The sequence below is a fragment of the Danio rerio genome, chromosome 14 (assembly GCF_049306965.1).
Source record: "Danio rerio strain Tuebingen ecotype United States chromosome 14, GRCz12tu, whole genome shotgun sequence".
NCBI classification, from domain to species: domain Eukaryota; kingdom Metazoa; phylum Chordata; class Actinopteri; order Cypriniformes; family Danionidae; genus Danio; species Danio rerio.
The window spans coordinates 26,214,828-26,235,947 of record NC_133189.1 but is presented as its reverse complement, the minus strand read 5'-3'; the positions used below and the strand labels follow the sequence as shown (position 1 = coordinate 26,235,947).

Here is a 21,120-nt window from a genome sequence, read left to right as displayed (position 1 = left end):
CAGCAGTGCCAGACAGAATCTGCAGACATTTTTTGCTCTTTCTTTTGTAAAAAATCTGCAAATTTATGCAGAATGATTTTAAGAGTATCATAACTAAAACTTAATATATGAAATAATATGTTTTTAAAAATTAATTAATGTGTACAATGCAAATCCACTTAGAGCCACTTAATTGGTAAACAAAGCAAGTCTCTTATATAATATATCTACTAAAAGACAAAAAATATTGCTTTGCAAACTATATTGTGAATAAATCATATGAACGTTTTTATATTAGCCAGTAATATTACTGAAATTAATTTAAAAATATAATATATTTGTATGTAAAATATAATAAAATATAATGTAATAAATATACATTTACACACATTTAAACAAGAAATAGACTGCATGATTGGCAAAAAATCTGCGGGTTTCTCTGCGCACAGATTCGGTGTGGCCCTAGTTATCAGCAGCAGAATTTATTTTATTCCTCTCTGATTGCAAGATCCAGCAGCAATGTAAAATTGCAATGGTCACCTTCATGTTTTAAAGATCTGGCTTGCCAGATCCTCTTGTAACAGACATATCACTGGATTCTGGATTGTCACAGTTCTAACAAATACTTTACTGGTATGCATTGACCTATTTGCTTCCTGGGTTGCCAGATCCAGCAGCACCATGGTTTAAAAATAACTGTCTGAAAAAGGAGCAGAGTTTCTCCGTGTTCGAGATGTCTGAAAGTCACTGTTCCCAGATTCAGCATTATCAACACCCTTCTTGCTCAGCACCTGAAAGCTCTTTCCTCTTGTCTGAGGCTTTTTCCTCTCCCTTTCTTTGTCCTTTTCCATCTCCCTCTCTTGTTTTTTTCTGTCTTTCTCTTCCTTTTCTTTTCGCTCCTTCTCTCTTTTCCTCCTCCTCCTCTCTTTCGAAGTCAGCCTCTCATCTTTCTCGCTAAAGTCCTGGATGAGGATTTTGGGGATGGGGGTTTTACTGTTCTCTCCACGTAAACGGCGGAAAAGACCCATGCGTTTTTGGCCTGACTTTGTCGGTGAGGTTGGTTGAACGTTTGTGTCATCTGTGAGTGTGTGTGCTGTCATTTCTGTTTGTGTGTGCTCTTGCTGCTGTGGCTCTTTGAAGGTGTCCTCAGAGAGAATTGTGGGATAGAAAACCCGTGAGCTGGAAGTCCTGCGCACACGGAGTTGACTAGGTGGGACATTTGGGTGTGGGGATTTTGAAGATGGAATTGGAAAGGGAGATTCAAAATCCTGGCTGTTTGCTGGTGTTGCACATTCAGTGTTCGGAGGGTTGTCAGATCCAGCAGCAGATTCCTCAGTGGGGTTGCCAGATGCAGCAGTAACATGCTTTTTGTTGGTTTCTGGGTGAGCTGATTTAGATATGGCAACTTTTTCATTATCTGGTTGTCCAGATTCAACAAGCGAAACATCTTTATTTTCTAAGTTGCCAGATCCACTTGTGACTTGTATATCATTGCATCCTACATTGCCAGATTCAGTTGTTGCAAGCATTTTATTGCTATCTGTCTTTTCAACATTAGAACCATCTGAATCGACAGCTCCAACTGCTATTTCCATCTCATTGCTCTCTGGATTTTCATGACCAGTTGTGACATCCACTTGTTTTTGATCCTGGTTGCCAGATCCATCAGCCAAATTCACTATATTACTCCCTGAGTCATCAGATGCACATGAAATCAGAATGTCATTGCATTCTGGACTGCCAAATACACTTGTAGTTACCACATCGATGTTTTCTGGATTGCTAACATCAGAATCCAATGTATTGCCATCTGGGTTGCCAGATTCATCATTTTGATGCATTGTATTACACACATGATCAGTTCCAGCAATAACAGGTTTTTCAATGATCTCTGAATTGTCAGACCCAACAAACAAGTCCACTATTTCATTCTCTGGGTTTTCACTTTGTTCTAGGTTGCCAGATTCAGTTGTTATAACTACTTGGCTGCTTTCTGAGTCTTCAACAGTAGAATCCACTGCATTTGTCTCTGAATTGTCAGTTCCAGCAGCAGTTTGCATGTCACTGCTTTCTGGCATTTCAGATCCAGTGATGACATCTGTCATGTTGTTTTCAAGGTTGCCAGATCTAGTTGTTACATGCTTGTCATTGCCTTCCAGGGACCCAACATCAGAATCTATTAAACTGCTCTCTGGGGTGACGGATTCTTTTGTGGCATTCATTTTGTTATCAGTGTTCAAACTTTGTGTAATGTTGCACAGTTCTTCAGTAGTTTTGATTTCACAACATTCTGTATTTGCAGATACAGCTGGTGTATTTTCTGAACTGATCTGGCTGGTGTCATCAGATGCGATAACAGTGGCAGCAGCCATGCTGTTATCTTCTGAGAGTCTCAATGCTACTGTTTCTTCCTGAGGTTCAAGGGGGTTTGTGCCACCAGCATCACTCATTTCTGGGTTGCCAAATTGTAACAAATCCCCTACAGTGGAATCCACTGGACAGTTTGCTAACTCTTCACCTATAATGATAATATCCATGTCCTTGTTTTCTGGGTCGCTTAATTGGGATTGCTGGATGAGGTCTGCAGATCTGTCTGGATGCTCAATTTCACTCTTTTCTTCAGTTTGTAAAGATGACGATGTTAACACCACTTCAGATGTTTGAATTGCCTCTTGGTGATCATTTTGTTGTTCTAAATGTACTTCTTCTTCCACTAATCCCCTGTCACCTTTCTCCTCAGCCATCTTTGTAGGATCTGCAATCTGTGTCTTTTCAGGGAGAAAATTGAACTCTTCGTGAAAACTTTTCTCCTTGTCAACATCTGTATGATGTTCACCAATAGGTGGAGTCTGCTTATCGTCCTCTGTTGCTGTTTGGATGCTCACATCCAGTTCTTCTGGATGTTCATGATCGTCCTGTAGATCTCCTGATGTTTGACTCATCTGTTCCTCCGGGATAACATCTATGTGTATGTCTGGAATATTTTGAAGGCTGTCTTCATGTTCTGTTACATCTAGTTTGCCCTCTTCTGTTTGTATGTCTTCTTCCTGTATGTCCCTGTCTGACTGTATTTCCTCTTCCTGTTTACTTGAGTCAGTCTGTTTATCTTCGTTCTCAACAGGTGTATTTTCTTCACAGGGCTCTAAAGTCACCTTAATCTGCACAATCTGTTCATCTTGACACGTCTGCTCGTCTGTATTTTGAATGATCTGTGCTTCTGTGTCTATATCATCTTGTTTTCTGTCTTTTTCTACAGTGTGTTGATGCCTCTGCATGCTCTCCTCAATGATACACCCAGGACTCCTTCTCTTTTCGTTGCCGTGTGTAGTTTTTGAATCACCAGTCTGTCGCCTTAAAGATATTTCTGAAGGTTCTTTCTCAAAAACATCAGAGTCAATACTGGAGGACGCTATCAGTGAGATCTTTGGAGGATGTGTGTTGTGATCTTTGTGTTTGGGTGCGCAGAGATCGTCTAATAATCTGTCCTGTTTGGCTTTTTGCTCCCCAATGACGGCACACAAGCTCCTCCTCCTGATCTCCTCCTCATCGCTCTCCTCCATCAAGCTTCTTGTGGATTTTCTTCCTCCTCCATCCCACTCTTCTGTGTCAGTCTTACTACTCCTCTTCCTCCATTTCTTGCGCAGGAGTGAAGGGGATAGGGATGAGTGTGAGCGCATTATAGGAATGGTCAAGCTTCCCTTCTGTCGCTCCTTCTTTTCCTGCTCCTTTTGTTTGTTCTGCGCTCTCTCCCATGCCATCCGGTGTCCGTGACAGCGCCCTCGTGGGTCAAATGTCGAGTTGGGTCTGTCCTTTTTCCATTTCTCCAGCTCTTTCTCTGTTTGTTTCTGCAAGTCCGCCAAGGACAAGGACACTGAACATACCTGTGGGTGAAACAGCGTTTTTGAATACAGAATCTAACAAAATATATGCCTGGTGTACTGTTCAAATTGATCACCCTTTCATTATGTCACTATTTTTGCCCCATTGACGTCCATTTTAACGACATTTTTTGATTGCAAAGGCATGACACCATATATTCATGCTTTTTATTGATTGTTGGTGGTTTTCTCATGTTGGGAAGAGGTATAATGTGTAGTTTTTACTGTTTGTAATCAGTTGGCAACATTAACCCTTTAGATAGGCCTGTGCAAAAACGTTTCTGGCTTTTATATGGAGTTCTATGGAGTAAAGCAGCATAATACACTTACTATGTTCTAAGAGCTGAGCTTTCTATTTAGATTTTTCCAATTTACTAGATCCTAATGATCTGTTAGGTTTGTATTAACAAAGGTCTCTCACACACAGAAACTAAGCTTTTTTTGCAGTGCAATCACTAGTAAACATTTAAAATTTTACCAGCCCAGTCAGGGCTTTGCTATCAAAGAATTTAACTATATTGGAAGTCAATGGGGTAAAAACATGCACGGACATAACAAAAGTGTAGTATTTTTGCCCAAAGTGCAATATTAAATTTTTGAAAAATTTCAAAGCATTTTCCTAAAATATGTGTCAAAATAAAATGTCACCAAAAAAATCATGATATAATTTGAAAATCATATAGTTTGCTGAAACAAAGTGAAATTTGTGGCCAAATGAAGACTCAAAATCACTTCAGAGTGAATGAAAAAATCCCCAACAGCACACAAGGGTTAAGTTACTGTTGTGTTCACACCAGCATGAATGTTTAAAACAAAAATACACAGGTTATTATGGTTCACCTCAGTGGGTTAAAGCGCATGTAAGTCTTGAATAATCTAAAGCCCAATTTATACTTCTACTTTAATCATGAAATGAACACAAACCAAAAGTATCCATGTGTATATTGGTTGAATAAGGCCTATTTATTGAAAATATCTAACAAGTCTTGGAGAAAAATATGTTAATAATTTTGTATAAATAGCACCAACGAGAACAAACAATGCAACAAACCATTTAGAAAGCATTAAAAGTGTGCAAGAAAATGTCCAAAATCTTTACAAGCAATTGCCGAGAAACTTTATAGACTGGATGTCACTGATGAGAAGATGGATGTTTACTGTGTGAGGACTGAAATCACCAAATGCCCTTAAACATTTGCTAATGCACTACAGATTGCTACATTTACACAAAAATTGCATGTAAACGCATAAGCCGTTCACATCGTAATACTCAATACACTTGAGTACTTTTAAAAGGGCTAATTTTTTCGCCTATTTTGAGTATTTACAACAGATTCTTTCCTTTACTCTATTTGCATTACATTTTTGGGCAAGTAATACTTTTACTTGAGTATGATTTTTCAGTACACTTTCCACCACTGGAAATAAATAATAAGAAAAACTGAAAGAATATAGTTAATGTCCACTTATGTTTTCTAAAACATCATTGAAATTACTTCCCTTTAAATTACATGAATCAACATTTTCTTCAATTATGGAGCTTTTTTCTTCCTATTACTCAAATAATTAATTTATACAAATGTGTTAATGTCTAAGCTTACTAGGAAATTCCAGACAATTAGGCTTATATTTATTAGACAATAAGTAAATAAATAAAATAGTGAGAAGCTTGTTAAATTAAAAACCTAAACACACACCCATGAACCATCTAACTGTACATATACTGTGAGTATATATATATATATATATATATATATATATATATATATATATATATATATATATATATATATATATATATATATATATATATATAATATATATATATATATATATAATATATATATATATACAGTTGAAGTCAGAATTATTAGCCCCCCTGAATTATTAGACTGCTTGTTTATTTTTTCCCTAATTTCTGTTTAAAGGAGAGGAGATTTTTTTTACCACATTTCTAAACATAATAGTTTTAATAACTTTAATAACTGATTTATTTTATCTTTGCCATGATGGCAGCAAATAATATTTGATAATATTTTAATAATATATTTGCTTAACTAGGTAAATTAGGTAAACTAGGCAGGTTAGGCAAGTTATTGTAAAACAGTGTTTTTAAGTAGACAGTTGAGAATAAATCTAGCTTAAAGGGGCTAATAAGATTGTCCCAAAAATGGTGTTTAAAAATTTTTAAAATGCTTTTATTCTAGCCAAAATAAAACAAATAAGATTTTCTCCAGAAGAAAAAATATTATCAGACATTCTGTGAAAATGTCCTTGCTTTGTTAAACATCAAAAATATTGAAAACTATTTTAAAAAGAAGAAAAGTTTTTAAAGGAGGCTAATAATTCTGACTTCAACTGTATATTTATAGCCTATAATGTAAGATTAACATAAATACTGTATACCAGCCGTTCAACTTTAAACGTCTCCACTTGAATGTCTAACGTTTCAACATATCGTGTGAACAGGTGTTTATTCAGATTAGCTGAGCACACACAGTGATCAATACAGTTACCTCATTAATAAAGGCATCGGTCTGCTCGTTTTGGACACGCTGTTTAACACTTCGCAGTCGCTCCAGGGTTTCCATCTGTCCGTCACACTCTTTTCTCAACCGTCCATCACCAAGACATCGCCGAACAAGCACCACTGCAACCTGAAATAAAACACGGACACCTGCGACAAACACACACACGCTGTGGTCACGACATGGACTTCAAATGAAGGTCAGCATGAGCATGACAAGAAATGTATTTAAGCTACACACATTTTCATCCTAATATCAAAACAAACATACAGCTAATATTACAGAGGTGAGAAAACGGGTTGACGTTAAATCATCCGCCGATAGTGTTGTGGATGTATACATAAGCTCTGCAATTTAGTCGTCACACTTAGCTATTTACACAAAAGATCAAGCAGCTTTACAGAATTTTAATATGAAAATATGGTGTTTGTGGTTGGACTAAAAATACGCTTGAGTTTTGTCGGTTCTTACACAAATGGTTTTTAATGGTGTCACAGCAGACTTTTACACTTTTAGGCGTTTTCATTTAAGGATATAGGCTCCTCTGTAAAAAAAATAAATAAATCAATTTTGGGTTCCACACAATTCTTTTATGATGTGCCAACACAAATCGATTAAGTTTACTTAATTGTTTTTGCAAATTTGTGTGGATTGAACACAACACGTTTCAGTTTTCCCCAAAACGCCAATAATTGTGTTGATTCAGTTAATTTTAAATAATTACTTTCAAATAGAATAGAAATAGAATTTTTAATGATGAACTAAAGTTTTATAACAGCCTAATTAACTTATTATTCTGCACAATGAAGGTGTCTTCCTGTGTTGAAACCAAGTCAGACCTGAAACTAAACTCTTAAATATACTTCTGCAACTCATGTGCCAATAATGATCTAACATGAGAGACAAAAAAGCTTTTGCAATCTTCAAAATAGGGCACCAACCAACACCAATATACAGCATAGAAAAGCCAGGATTAAAAATGTAAAACTACAGAGTTTTCATTTAAAAAAAAAAAGAAAGTTATATAGACAGAGGGTGGCTTGAGGGTAAGTAAATTACTGGGTAAAATAATTTTTTGAAACTATCTATTGTGAGGTATGGGGTTGATAATTCATGGTGTTTGCAATACACCACTGTTAAAATACTACCAATTGTTCTGCAAAGAATCACTACGATGATGAGGAAATCACAAAAAACAGTTTGTTCATTGATTTTAACTTTTTCTCAAAGACTTTTGTCCTATAAAGAACACTCATAGAACCACTGAAAAAATGTGGGTTTTTGTTCAGCCACTGGATGGAAAATGCATAGTCATCATTACTGAGTGAGGAATTGTGGGAGTTGTCATCTTCAACTGGGATAATTTAAGTACACAAGTCAGCAAAATGCATAACACTGTTCTAATGAAACTATTTTACACATTGTTCCTTAAAAGCAAGTGTATTAATCCTCCCGTTATGGTATGTTTTGTTGCAGAATAAACAATGAAATCCTTTTTTTTTTTTTAAGATCCGGTCAAATTAAAATAAAAACATTGTTGTTAGTTCTAGGATGCTTGTTTTGAGAATATCTATAGGCTAGTGTGCTCCAAAACAGTGACAAAATTTGTGTTTAGAAGTTTGCAGTCACTTTTGCCTAAATGGACCATGGACGGTTTTATTCACATTACCTGATACTTCAGTTTCTCATCAATACTTGACCAATCAAATGCTCTGCTATCTGACATATGTCTGACATGCCCCGCCCCTTCTAATTTGCTTTTAATTGATGCATTCTGAGCTCAACCACTCCCACTGGCAGAGCTGTGATATAAACTAAACACTATTGGCTGTTTTTTAAAGAGGAGGAGCTACTATGTCCCAACCTATCTTCATTTTTTCATTGAGATTATGTCAAACATTGAATGCAATATGCACATTTCAGAGCACTTCACGAGACACTTAAAAAGGACAAATATAGCTACTAAGGAATCTAGTATCTTTTGCTATTCAATCAAACAACTGCTTTAGAGTCTGTTAATATAGTCATGACAAAACTTTCAGTTTGACAGCTATAAAATAAAGAACGAACCATAGCAGAAGAAAAGGTCCCAGACTCTGAGCAGGGTGTTGAAGGGCAGGTGGCGACTAAACAGACACATCAGCCAATCAGTGGCGAACATGAGGGGCTCCACCCCCTGACCCTGCAGGTGTTTGTGTGCGGCCGGACAGAGCTTTTTTAACACACTCGACAGAACAGCAGCATCAAATAACACACCTTCCTGAAAAATAAAGAAAAACAACAACCTATTGCTCATTTACATATGAAAACTGTTTGAGTGGTGCCAGTAAAGACGTCCTACCAGCAGAGGGCTGTAGTATCCCGGTAGGTAGAGCTCGCTAATTTGCACCAGACACCAGAATGCCTCCTAAAACCGAAAATGATCCATTATGTTAAACATAGTTCGTTCACAGTACATAAGATTCAATGTTTACTATAGTACATGTATTTTTGAAGTAGCATAGGAGTCCTTTTTTAGCATAATAGCTGGACAATACTCAGAGATTTATTGTTATGAGATATTGACACACTCAGCAAAGATTTAACTGATCAAATCATGGTTTGTTATGTTACAAAATGTAAATAAGCTATGTAAGTGCTAATTTACCCATAGATCACACTGTATATCTAATTTAATAACCTTCACAGACCCAGGAATAGACTTTTGTCCACTGTAGTGAATATTATATTTGTATTTCCACAGGTCCTGTAAGCATATTCAGGGCTTTTCAAAAATACCAAGTTTCATTATAAACGTTTCTTATATATAGAAAGGTTATGTATTTGGTCACACTTTATTTTGATGGTCCATTTGTTGAATGTAAGATACATTGCATTTACATGCCAACTAATTCTCATTAGATTAGGAGTAGACTGTTAGGTTGGGGTTAGTGTAAATTGACATAAACTTGCAAAGGTTTTTATAGTCAGTTAAATGTCTGTTAAAGGAGCAGTATCAACAGATATTAAGCAGACAAATGGACCATCAAAAATAAAAAGTTACCATATGTTTTAAATTATCATTAAAATCTGACAAATTTTAATGTGTTTGTCATAAATGAACATCTTAAAAATATTGTGAGGTTTCAAATCAAAGTTTGATTTTCTGTTATGAAGCAGGGATATAATGATATAATATAAGATATAATGAAATTCCTATCAACTATTATTTTTTTTATTTATTTCAAGTTGCCAGAAGAATGCATTAATATGCAAATTAGATACAGAGTAGATGCATTGCGTGTAATAGGAAAACTCTCTCATGGCCTTTTTACACATTCTGAATGAAGCAAAATGGTAAATCAAATCATACTTTTATGGGACTTTTTACCAGAAACGTACAGTAAATAAAAAGTATTCCATTCCAAAAACGGGAAAACCTTTATGGTCAGTCACATTTTTTTATAAGTGAAAGTGAACATTTTTGGTAGAATGACCACTATATCTTTCATAGAATAGTTAAAAATAATATTCAAACAAAGTTTGGAATAAAAAGCCTGAATCCATCTTTTTTATCAATTTTAGATCTACAAAGGACATTGCATAACATATGAGTAAAATATAAATATTTTCAATTGTTGACAATATTTCCGCATCATTAGAAAGGTAATTAGATCATATGTTTAATAAAGCAAAATTCAAATTTCCAAAATTGACATAAAAACAATTGCAAGCATGTATTTGGTTTATCCCCAGCTTTCATACAACAGACTTTAAGATGTTCAAAAATGTACAGACCCCAAACCTTGAGCCTAAATGTGTACATTTTTGAGCATTATTCAGCTGTTTAATCTGTAGCAGTCCAGTGTGTATAGATGAGAGAATACCTCAGCAGGCATGTTCATCAGAAGGACAGCAGCCACTGGACCCTGTGCCTGACAGTAGCCCTCATCCGGACGATACTGAGTGTACGCTTTCAGCACCTCCAGCAGATCCTTCTGACTGAGACCAGACAGAGGCAGACAACAAATGAGAATATACTGTACATGAATAATGCTGGCATTCAGAAACAACACAGCAACTTCCGAAAATGCAGATGAGGAAAAACCAAAACAAATGTACCCATGGCCATCTTTGGACAGGAACATCTCATGGAAAGGAAACTGTCTGTCTGTGTCTCTCTTGATGATCTCAATCCATCCCTGATGATCTGGAGCTTCAACTAAACTCTGACACAGAGAGGACACAGGGCTTTTTATAGGAATAAACAACATGTGATGCAAATATGACCGGCCGCTTACATTGTAGAGTGTACTGTTGTTCTCTTTCCTGTCCTTGGCTCCACAGAGCAGTGGCCAACATTTTATCCTGACAGATGCTGGGATGCCCTTCTGACATTGACTTTTGACCTGGGATGAGGAAAGAGAGCTGAGTGATGCGACTGGTCATTGTGAAAGTTATTAATCAAAATGTGACTCTGGGCCACAAAACTAATCTTAAGTGTAAAACTGTGGACATTGAGATTACATGAGTAAACTTTGGTGTATGGTTTGTTGGGGGCAATAAAACAATATTTAGTTAAGATATAACCCAATAATGACCAATTATAACATTTTATATTAAAATACAATTAAAACAATTTTAATAATATACAGTATTTTGTCTTGTAAATAAATAGTTTGACTATATATCACAGCACTTATAAGTTACTTGAAGTTGATAATATTAACTGCAATATTAAAAGGTGCGAATTTAACCAATAAGCGAGCTGAGCAGCCACTTAGGGTCCCAGGAATCTGGGGGCCCAATAAATATCTTAAAGTATCAATTCTAATGTAATTAAACATTATTGAATATAAAATAAAATGTAATATTATTATAATAATGTAATGTTATGTAATAATATTTTAAAATATTATTATTACATCGGCACAAATTCCCACCATTACGGGTCCACCACTTCTAATCATGGATTAATCCAGCATTCAAATTTATATATAAAGAACAAGTATTATTTTGAGTTGTAAATTCATTTTATGAAAGCTAATCTTTTAAAATGTCGAGATTTCATTAAGATAAAATGTAGAAAAGAAGTTTGAGTGATATAAAAACAGCTAAATAAATAAAAATGAAATAAAAGTAGGTGAAGCAGTGGCGCAGTAGGTAGTGCTGTCTCCTCACAGCAAGAAGGTCGCTGGTTTGAGCCTTGGCTGGGTCAGTTGACGTTTCTGTGTGGAGTTTGCATGTTCTTCCTGCGTTCGCATGGGCTTCCTCCGGGTGCTCCGGTTCCCCCCACAGTCCAAAGACATGCCGTACAGGTGAATTGGGTAGGCTAAATTGTCTGTAGTGTGTGAATGAGTGTGTGTGGATTTTTTCCAGAAACGGTTTGTAAGAGCATCCGCTGCGGAAAAACGTGCTGGATAAGTTGGAGGTTCATTCCGCTGTGGCGACCCCGGATTAATAAAGGGACTAAGCCGATAAGAAAATGAATGACATACAGGGGTACAATGAAAATTAAATGCCTGTTTTCAGACAAAAAAAGTCATTAATATGGTTTAGGGTCTCCTTTTTAGTCCAATACAGCATCAATTCATCTTGGTAATGACAGACACAAGTCCTGCCCAGTGGTCAGAGGGATTGTGAGCCATTGTTCTTGCAGAATAGTGGCCAGGTCACTACGTGATGCTGGTCGAGAAAAACGCTTCCTCACTCGCTTCATCAAAACACCTCAAAGTGGCTCAATAATATTTAAATCTGGTGGCTGTCCAGGCCGTGCAAGTTGTTCGACTTCACTTTTATGTTAATCAAACCACTTCACTCCATGTCACCAGTCTTTGATGTACTGATTCATCATCATTCTGATTCATGGCACTGCCTTCAGGATACAATGTTTGAACCACTGGGTGCACAAAGTCATCCAGAATGGATAGGTAGTCCTTGACAGTGGCGTGCCCATCTAGCACAAGTTTTAGGTCGTAGTGAATGCCTGGATATTGCAGCTCAAACCATCGCTGATCCACCTCCATGCTTCACTCAGGGCCTGCAGAAGTCTGGGTAGCCGCTTCTTTGGGGCTTCTCCACAACGGAACTCTCCCAGATGTGGGAAAGACAGTGTAGGTGGACTCATCAGAGAACAATACATGTTTCACATTGTCCACAGTCAAAGATTTTTGCTGCTAGCACCAAGGTATAGTTGGCTATAGCAGCCTGGCCATGTATATTGCTCCCGATGAACAGTTTTTTGTATAAACAGGAGGTTCACATTTAACTCTGCAGTGAGTTGAGCAGCTGTGGTTTTATGTTTTTTGTAAACAATCTGGGTTATTACCTGAACATCCCTTTTAGACAGTTTCCTCTTGCATCCATAGTTACTCCTGTTGGATGTGGTTCATCCTTCTTGGTGGTGTGATGACATTACTCTGTATACTTCAGCTCTTGATACATCACAAAGACTTGCTGTCTTGGTCACAGTGAGGCACACACCAACAATTTGTCCACTTTTGAACTCTGATATGTCCCTCATAATGTTGTGTACATTGCAATAATTTAAACAAAGCTCAGCTATTACTCTGCTAATTAAACCTTCACACTTTGCTCTTACTAATGGAACATGCAATGAATAAAGCTTAGCCACCAGGCTGGCCAAATTCAGCCATGAAACCTCAAACACTAAATTGGCCAGAGTTTCAGTTACATCGTCCAACCCCTGTATGAATATATATAACACAATACTTTCCTACAGCGCTGGGCTGCAGCTTCATGCCTACGCATGTGTGATATTGTGTAATAATGATATATATATATATATATATAGAAAAACTGATGTATATTTTAGTTGATCATTAATTCTTGGCAGTACATTCAGAATTTCATTTTAAACATAATAAATTGCTAGATAATTGTGACATAATAAAAGTGGCTCAAACAAATAGTAATTTAGCTAACTACTAAACAGTTTACCTGTTTCATTTGATTTCTGTAAGCATGCAGTTCAGTATCTGAAAACATTACATCCAGTTTGCACAAGTATATTCTTTATAAGTATGTTATTTCTGCATGATACACTCTTTAAAAAACTAAGACACCTGTTTTAAAAGAAAATAATGATTTTATAAAAACTCAATATATTGTTCATTGTACTTCTTTTTCAAACAGAACAGAACAATATTTTCCCATTGCAAATTTTTAAAAGTTGATGATCAGTTCAAAAGTGTTTGAAGAAAATGAAGGAGAAAAGTGGTACATGGTCAAGCAAGTTTTGCCACCATAACATCACATGTTTTTGACAATAACAGAAGTCTCAGATTACATGTATCTGATATTTTCCCACCAAGCAATGTATCGCTTAACAGACGTCTACACAGATAAAGGATTATTGCTTGGACTCTTCATTTTAACCTAAAAAAGCTCAATATCAGAATAACATTCTCATCTCTAAATATATATCTGAACGTCTAACTTAAATGTACCATATACAGATTTGATCTTTCAAATATGATAGTTCATTAACAGGAAAAGAACAGGAAGACAAACACACCTTGTGGCTCTTTTTCTCCATCACTTGCTCCCACTGAGTCATGAGGCCGAGCCACTTTGACTCTCGATGTCTCACTAACTCAGGACACGGGCCTTCACTGTCAACAACACACACATACACACAGTCAGCCAGCAGAAATACAGCACTACACATTTAAAATAGTGCAGCATCCTTTAGTGACTCTGTGACTGTACATAATATTTTTCAGAATCTTCAAAGGGGCCCCAATAAGACAAAACTTAATCAACACTTCAAAACAAAGCAGCTTCCTTCACTTGAGTCACCACGACAACAGCTTATTAAGATGCATACACACAAATACAAACAATTAGTATGCAAATAATTAATAAACAGTCAAATTGGAAAATAAATTGACCCTTCTGTTCCCACACTTTCATGAACAGCCATTTAGGGACTTTTAAGGACTTTTTGAATAACTATTAACTTTAAATCATGGATTGTGATTCATACTCCAGCATATGTAGCACCATGGAAGTCCTTACTGTTCTTAACATTTCACTTATACTTAATATTTCCCAGCAGGCACACAACACTAAAGATGTTTATATTAGGTTAGATTTAGGTCATGACGTCAGGGGACAAAAATTCAACGTCTAGCCAGCGTCCAAGGACAACTTTATTTTGACGTCCAATAATGAGGTAGTTAAGTTGATATTTGATTGATTTTAGGTTGTGTTGGAAAGTGACCAAAATCCATCGTCTGGTAGATGTCATAGTGGTAACGTCCACACAACATCAAGATGTAACATGATTAGATATATATGTTTGGTTGATTTTAGGTTTATTTTAGGTATAAATTGGACATTGACGTTAGTCTGATGTTGGGTTCTTACATCAACTCCATTTTTATTTCCAAGCAAAATCCAAAATCCCTATGACATTGGAGTACAAGATCAATGAGATGTCATCTTGATGTCCTGTGCCTGCAGGGTTTACATTAAAAATGTCAGAATAATTTTCTAAAATTTTGCCTATTTTAAAAAGTCATGTTTAAACAAGTTTGTTAATTTAGTACTGGTGATATTTAAATGTGGTTTCTGAAATATTGATCAAATGTGCAGTATTTGTTAGTATTATTGTATGAGATTTAAATTTTGAATAAAAAAAATCTACTTTTTTCTGCAATTGACAATTGAGCACAATTGTTGAAATGAAACCATAAACAAATGTAATTCAAAATTTAATTTAAGCACTTTCACATTAAGCGTGGGAACCCTGCCTACAGGTCATAAATTGACGCGGGCAGCATAACAGCAGAAAAAAAAACTAAATGTTTGCCCACTTTTTCTAAAATGATCTTAACACTAGAAAAAATTAATAATTTTCTATTTTCACGAAGGTTGTAGACATATAAGGGGCACGTTTTGTCCCACCAGCTATAAAACCTTTATACACCAAATAAACCACTGGCACACACATGCACTTTAACACACACACAGACAATACAACACAATAGTGTTAATGACATTTACAGGCTATCTTGAGAAATTTAAATAAATTACAAAAGGCAAAAAAACTTTATTGATCTAAAAAAGAAGAAGAGAATATTTTAGTCAAATGGAGCTTAATATATTCACAGTTTTTCTGATAATTCTCATGTTGAAGAGAATAAGAGGATGTCAATGACACAAAACTAAAAAAAAGTTAAAAATTAATTTGAAGCAAATCAAGAGATTCATATAACCTACGATAATGAGTTCAGTAAGGACATCTTAAAACAAACCCAAATAAAAAACAAATGAAAACAGTATTTGAAGACTTTAAGGTAATATCAGTAATCTTTTGATTACAGTTTTTCTTAGTCGCTTTGGCACCTTTCTCAGATCCGAATTGAAATTTGCAAAACAGTAAGTGCATTTCTTAAAACAGCGCGTACAAATAGCACAACCTCATGGATTACCTACAAAAGCCAGTCTCTAGCTCAAAGTCCTTTGTTCACCTCTCAAAACTACATTTCTGTGTCAATGAATGTGTCAGTGCCATCAGAATGACAAGTCTTGCTGTCATTGTGTATGGATAAGACCAGGGGTCACCAAACTTGTACCCAGAGGGCCGGTGTCCTGCAGATTTTAGCTCCAACCCTAATCAAACACAACTGAACAAGCTAATCAAGGGCTTAAGTATACTTGAAACACCCAGGCAGGTGTGTTGAGGCAAGTTGGAGCTAAACCCTGCAGGGATAACGGCCCTCCAGGACCAAGATTGGTGACCCCTGGATAAGACAGTCAAATTACTTAGTCATGTTGTCAATATTATGTACTCTGTAGGGCTGTTCTGATGTAAACTATGGCTAGTTTCTTTTTCTTTTCTGTTTGTACTGTAATTTGTTGCCAGATCTTTTCAATCTGATACAGAAAGGAAAAGACAGCACTGCATAACACAAATAAAAAACTAAACAAAAGTACAAATGTAAACATAGGACAATCTCCTTTCAGATACACCTTCATTAGAAAAAGGCAAGATTCACCTGTGAGAAATTTACCGATTTTAGACAGATTTAGAACGAAAAGTCTAATGGAAATGTATAGAAAAAAGCATAAAGACAACTTCTTCTGCCATTTTGCATGTAAAAACATATGCCATGGACAAATGATTAAATGTTATGAAGGGTGAGACTATTCAACAGAGACCAAAATAATACCTAATGAAAATGACAAAAGCAATTGATAATGTAGGAAACTGCAGAGAATTGCACAATCTCTTGCATGGATGTACAAAAACATTTGCAACTTGTTCAGAGAAAACAAGTGCACAACTGACACATCTGAAGATTGAACAAATCGGTTTGAGAATGTTAATTCTGATCCGAGAAATGGACCAAAGCCGCTGAGAAAAATGGCAATAGTATTGGCATAGTTGATCATTGGAAAAATAAATTGTGAATAAAATGTTTTCCCTACTTGGAATAAAAAAACAAAACAGTTTATAGAGCGATAAAGCAAATCTCAACAACCATATGACTTAGAATTACAAAATCAATTTGAATTTAAAGGCCAATTTACAATCAAGCAGAAGGCCTAACTATTTGAATATACATAGATGTATTTAGATAATAACAGATAAGCATATAAAAATGCCCCATCATCATATTTCACAGTCACACAGAGAGTAACACACCTTTACCCTGTTTTCTCACTCACTCTCACATGAAAGCACCTCCATAGCAGTGCAAAGCATGAGTGTTAAACACAGAAAACAGGAAACCACACTCTGTTGCTTTAGCAACATGACAGGATGTTGAGAAGGAGAAAATGAGAGTAAGAGGTGCGGAAAGTAACGGCTGTGTTTAATTATGACCGAATTGTTCATATTTCTGGTGCAACATAAAATAATAATAACATTTAATAGGCATATTGTGCTTGACTGGGTTTTCAGAACACAAATACAACCACAAACGTGTGGTCCAAATTTCAATGTGTGTGAGAGTGGAAATCAGCACTGACCTGTCAGTTTCTCCATTCCCAATAATGAAGCCAAAGCGGTTGGTCTCCACCAGCGGCACCTCCGGCCCATGATTTCCCTCTTCATCCTCACTAGGGTCTTGTTTTACAGACATCTCTGTGTCTGTATGTGTGTGTAAGAGGAGACATCCATAATCATGATCAAATTTAATACCAAATAAATTTTGTTCAAAATTGATCTTAGTTTAGCAAAATAAGCACCAATTCAACAGCCAATTACAACCCGACATAAATGCCACTGTGTATATTGGCAGAAACAGCTCTAGCATGCATAGACTTGAAGGTAAACACTATTTGCTAATGTACATCATAGAAAGTGTCATTGATAATAAGCAGAACTGATGTTAGAGAAACATTTGATAAAGGTCAAAAGTTACCTTCACACTGCTGCCAAACTCAATGGTGCCGTTGTCCTCTGATGGGAGGGAAGACAAACTGAGACAAAGACTTCCGCTGTAAAGTCAGCTAGCTAGTATGTGTGTGTGTGTGTGTGTGTGTGTGGTTGCGCTGTGGTGTTTATGCATGTTTAAATAAGCAATGGCTGGAGAATAAGGTAGATTGGATCTGATAGCCCTGCGATTATCATGTGTTAACCATCATGGAGAAGTGAGAGTGTAGTTTCACTAGTGTCCAGATGGCACTTCATGTAATATTAGTTTATTATTATGGAGCCACATTGAATATTTGTACTGTGTATAGTTATTTGTACTGAATATTTGATCAAAATCATATGTCAGGACTGGAGTAGGGTGAAGGGAATTAGATTTCATTGTAAAATATGACTCATATCACAGTACTATTTTAAAATCTACTCAGTGTAAGATTGAAAATGAAGAAGTCTTTCTTACACAACTCTAAATGCTTCCTCAAACCTCTTATAGATTATATTTCAACAGGTGTTACTACAGTAGCGAACCGGGCCAATTTTATACATGTGGTGACCGATTAGTGGGAACTAAAAGCCCAGTGTCTGCCTTTAATAGTGCAGTGATGTTAAAGCACAGCTCACACAGAAAGCAGTTTTAAATCAAGCAGCTTTCTGTTGGTCAACACCGGCAGTTTGTGTGACAGACTTGAAGCTGTTGAGAAATCTGAGTGGGAGAACCTTTTGTCATCCTGCTGTCACCATTCCAGTTGTGCTGATTTCAATTGAAAATTTACAGAACAATGGTTCAATTGAGTGTTATGTTTGTTTATTTGAACATCCTGATTCCCAGGTCTTTAGTATTTATTAGCTTAAATAGCCATAACCTAATTAGCTATGTCTGTCACTTTTTAGGGTCTCCTTCAAACATTTCCGTTGTGTTGTGACAAATTGTAGCCCGTTTTCGTATAAAATGTGTGTGTTGTGAGAAAATGTAGTGCATTTGGTTATTTGTTTGCGTTTTGACGATTTGCTGCAGGTGTGCTGTCAAACTGATGAAGATCTTTTCTTTAATTTGCTGGTGTTTTTTGTAATTGCACGTGCTTTCTTAAATCCAGCTGGAAAAGCTCTCTCGGCCACCGTACTATAAAGCCCTGCTACTCAAAATTCAGTTATGCTGAAGTATCAACTACTTCCCTTTCAACGTGGACATTATTGTGACTGCACTTCTGCACCATAACGTTGAAGTAAATTTTTTTTCAGGAAATTATTACATGAGCTGGGAAGACAAGAGTATTTAAATAAGTTGTGCATTTTACTTTTTGCATTTAATTTATTTTTAAAAATGTAGATTGAATAATGACATTTTCTTTAATAGACATATTGTAGAATAATATGACTTTTGGTTGTTTTGTTATTAATATGTAGCATCAATATTATTTACCATTGATCCAGATATGTGTAATCATTCTTTTTATGTCACAAAATGGAAGTGAAGCTGTCTGGAAATGCTTAAATGTCAGCCCCATTGGTTTTTCCTGTTGAAAATGTTTCTCACAAAATCAGTCTAGTCTTTTATAAACAACCAAGTTCATAAGTGTTACAGTTTTGTAGCTATAGTGTAATTTGTGAAAGCAAATGAGTGTGAAGGTATTCTAATAAAAAACACACATTTTTTCCTGCTGAAAAAAACTGCTTTAACCAGCCTAGGTTGGTTGGCTGGTTTTAGCTGGTTGATCAGCCTGGTTTTAAAGGGGTTTGGGCCATTTCCAGTCTGGTCCTAGCTGGTCAGGCTGAGAAATGAGCCGCATGACCAACCAGGTTTAAGCTGGAAATAGCTGGTTTTGGCTGGGCTCCCAGGCTAGACTGGTCAAGCTGGTTTTAGCTGGTCATCTCCTAGTCTGACCAGGACCAGGCTGGAACTGGCCAAAACACCTCTAAATCCAGGCTGGTCGACCAGATGAAACCAGCCAACCAGCCTGCGTTCATATTTAAAAAAGAAAAAAACGGACAGAAATGGGTTTTATAAAAATAAGGGATGCACTGATGTATTGGCCGCTGATATTTATCGGCTGATTAGTTTTAAGTTATCATTATATCAGCAAGAATATAAAAAGGGCAGTTTATTAATTTAATTATTAACACATGGAGGCAATATATTGAATATATTGAAGAGTTACATATTTCTTGAATAATCCAACATTTTCTCTCAGAGCAAAATCATTAAATACTTGCAAAAATCTGAATATAATCTGTACAAAATGTCAGGCCGTGAGTCTAATATGAACAAAATATGTCAACAACCAGTGTGCATCATACTTAAGCTCTGACATTGTGGCACGAAACAATTGGTTATGAGCTAAAACATCTTGGACAATAAAAGAAAACAACTGCTTTTTAGTGAGTCAATATTTTTCTGAAAGCACTGCCTTTATTTGTTAAAATTAGAAAATAAATGTTCTTTAAAATGTCAAATAAAAAGCATTGAATAACAGAAATCACTACTGAAGATTGTCACATAAACTTTTATTTTTAAAAAATTACCTGGTAGAACTGCATGCATTTGACCAATAATCCAAAATCATTATTAATTAAAATATAATCATGTGCCTTTGCACTTAAAATACATTAATAACCAAATAGCAAAAGAAATAAATTATAAAAAAAAAAAATTAAATCAATCCCAACCGGGAGTAGGTCAAAAGCAACGTGGTGCAAAATACAGAGCAGTCTATTATGTGAGAAATGGCACTGTCTGTATTTCATCAGCTGATTAAACTGTTGACTCAGTAGCGTTTGACATTTACACTCCAACTATCTCATTACAAATCAAATAGAAATGTTTTATTCTGGATTGAAACAGAAAAATAAACACATCACTATGTCCAAACATCTTTAAAATTATTTCTTTTCTGGAACTTTTCATGATCACCCATTCAAACGCTGACGCATGAAACAAATGGTGTGTGTTTGTAAAATATTTAGATATACCTACCTACACGTAGAAGAAAGTTGACTTTCTGAATGTGTTTCACGGCTTTGAAATAATAGAATTTGAGCTTTACGTTAAAGAACAAATAAGGAAAATTTGTTGGTTTAAATGTGTGATCAATATTAACCTGTGACACTGTAATATCAGTTTTCTCCACAAGATGGCGACTTTTCAAAGCACAAAGACGCCGCCCTGACTAAACTTCCCCCTGAAATTCAAAAGATGGCTCTTATTTAATTAAGAAAAAGGGAACACAATAGTAACACTTTATTATTTCCCAGATAATTAAATAAGTGTAACTACCACAATATAAATTTGTATTTGCTTTCATTCAAGCAAGACAATGTTGCCAAAATAAAACATTAGGCATCAATATTCGCC

At 35.8% G+C, this 21,120-nt stretch overlaps 1 protein-coding gene across 2 annotated transcripts; it reads right to left on the bottom strand.

The window, feature by feature from the left end:
- Positions 1–55: 55 nt before the first annotated feature.
- Positions 56–20,896, bottom strand: tbc1d10c (TBC1 domain family, member 10C). 2 transcript variants are annotated; one of them, XM_073921801.1, is made up of 11 exons: positions 20,743–20,896; positions 17,761–17,798; positions 17,366–17,486; positions 13,902–13,998; positions 10,666–10,773; positions 10,487–10,593; positions 10,252–10,366; positions 8,727–8,792; positions 8,456–8,645; positions 6,374–6,534; positions 56–3,860 (listed from the first exon to the last, which is right to left on the bottom strand). In XM_073921801.1, exons 3-11 carry the CDS (start codon positions 17,476–17,478, stop codon positions 666–668), a joined length of 4,152 nt encoding a protein of 1,383 aa, XP_073777902.1. In that variant the 5' UTR covers positions 17,479–17,486; positions 17,761–17,798; positions 20,743–20,896; the 3' UTR covers positions 56–665. The 2 variants fall into 2 exon arrangements, with proteins under 2 accessions (XP_073777902.1, XP_005173203.2); XM_005173146.6 differs by lacking the exon at positions 20,743–20,896 and having other exon boundaries at positions 17,761–17,825.
- Between the last annotated feature and the right edge of the window lie 224 nt (positions 20,897–21,120).

What these genes read in the sequence shown, in the direction of transcription:
- tbc1d10c (XM_073921801.1), bottom strand. Translation starts at nt 17,478, where the DNA reads ATGTCTGTAAAACAAGACCCTAGTGAGGATGAAGAGGGAAATCATGGG. An exon ending in GGACCTTTTCTTCTGCTATG is followed by an intron (nt 6,535 to 8,455) that starts GTTCGTTCTTTA and finishes TGTTTGTCGCAG; the next exon opens with GTGTCCGTGTTTTATTTCAG. An exon ending in CCGATGCCTTTATTAATGAG is followed by an intron (nt 3,861 to 6,373) that starts GTAACTGTATTG and finishes TTTCACCCACAG; the next exon opens with GTATGTTCAGTGTCCTTGTC.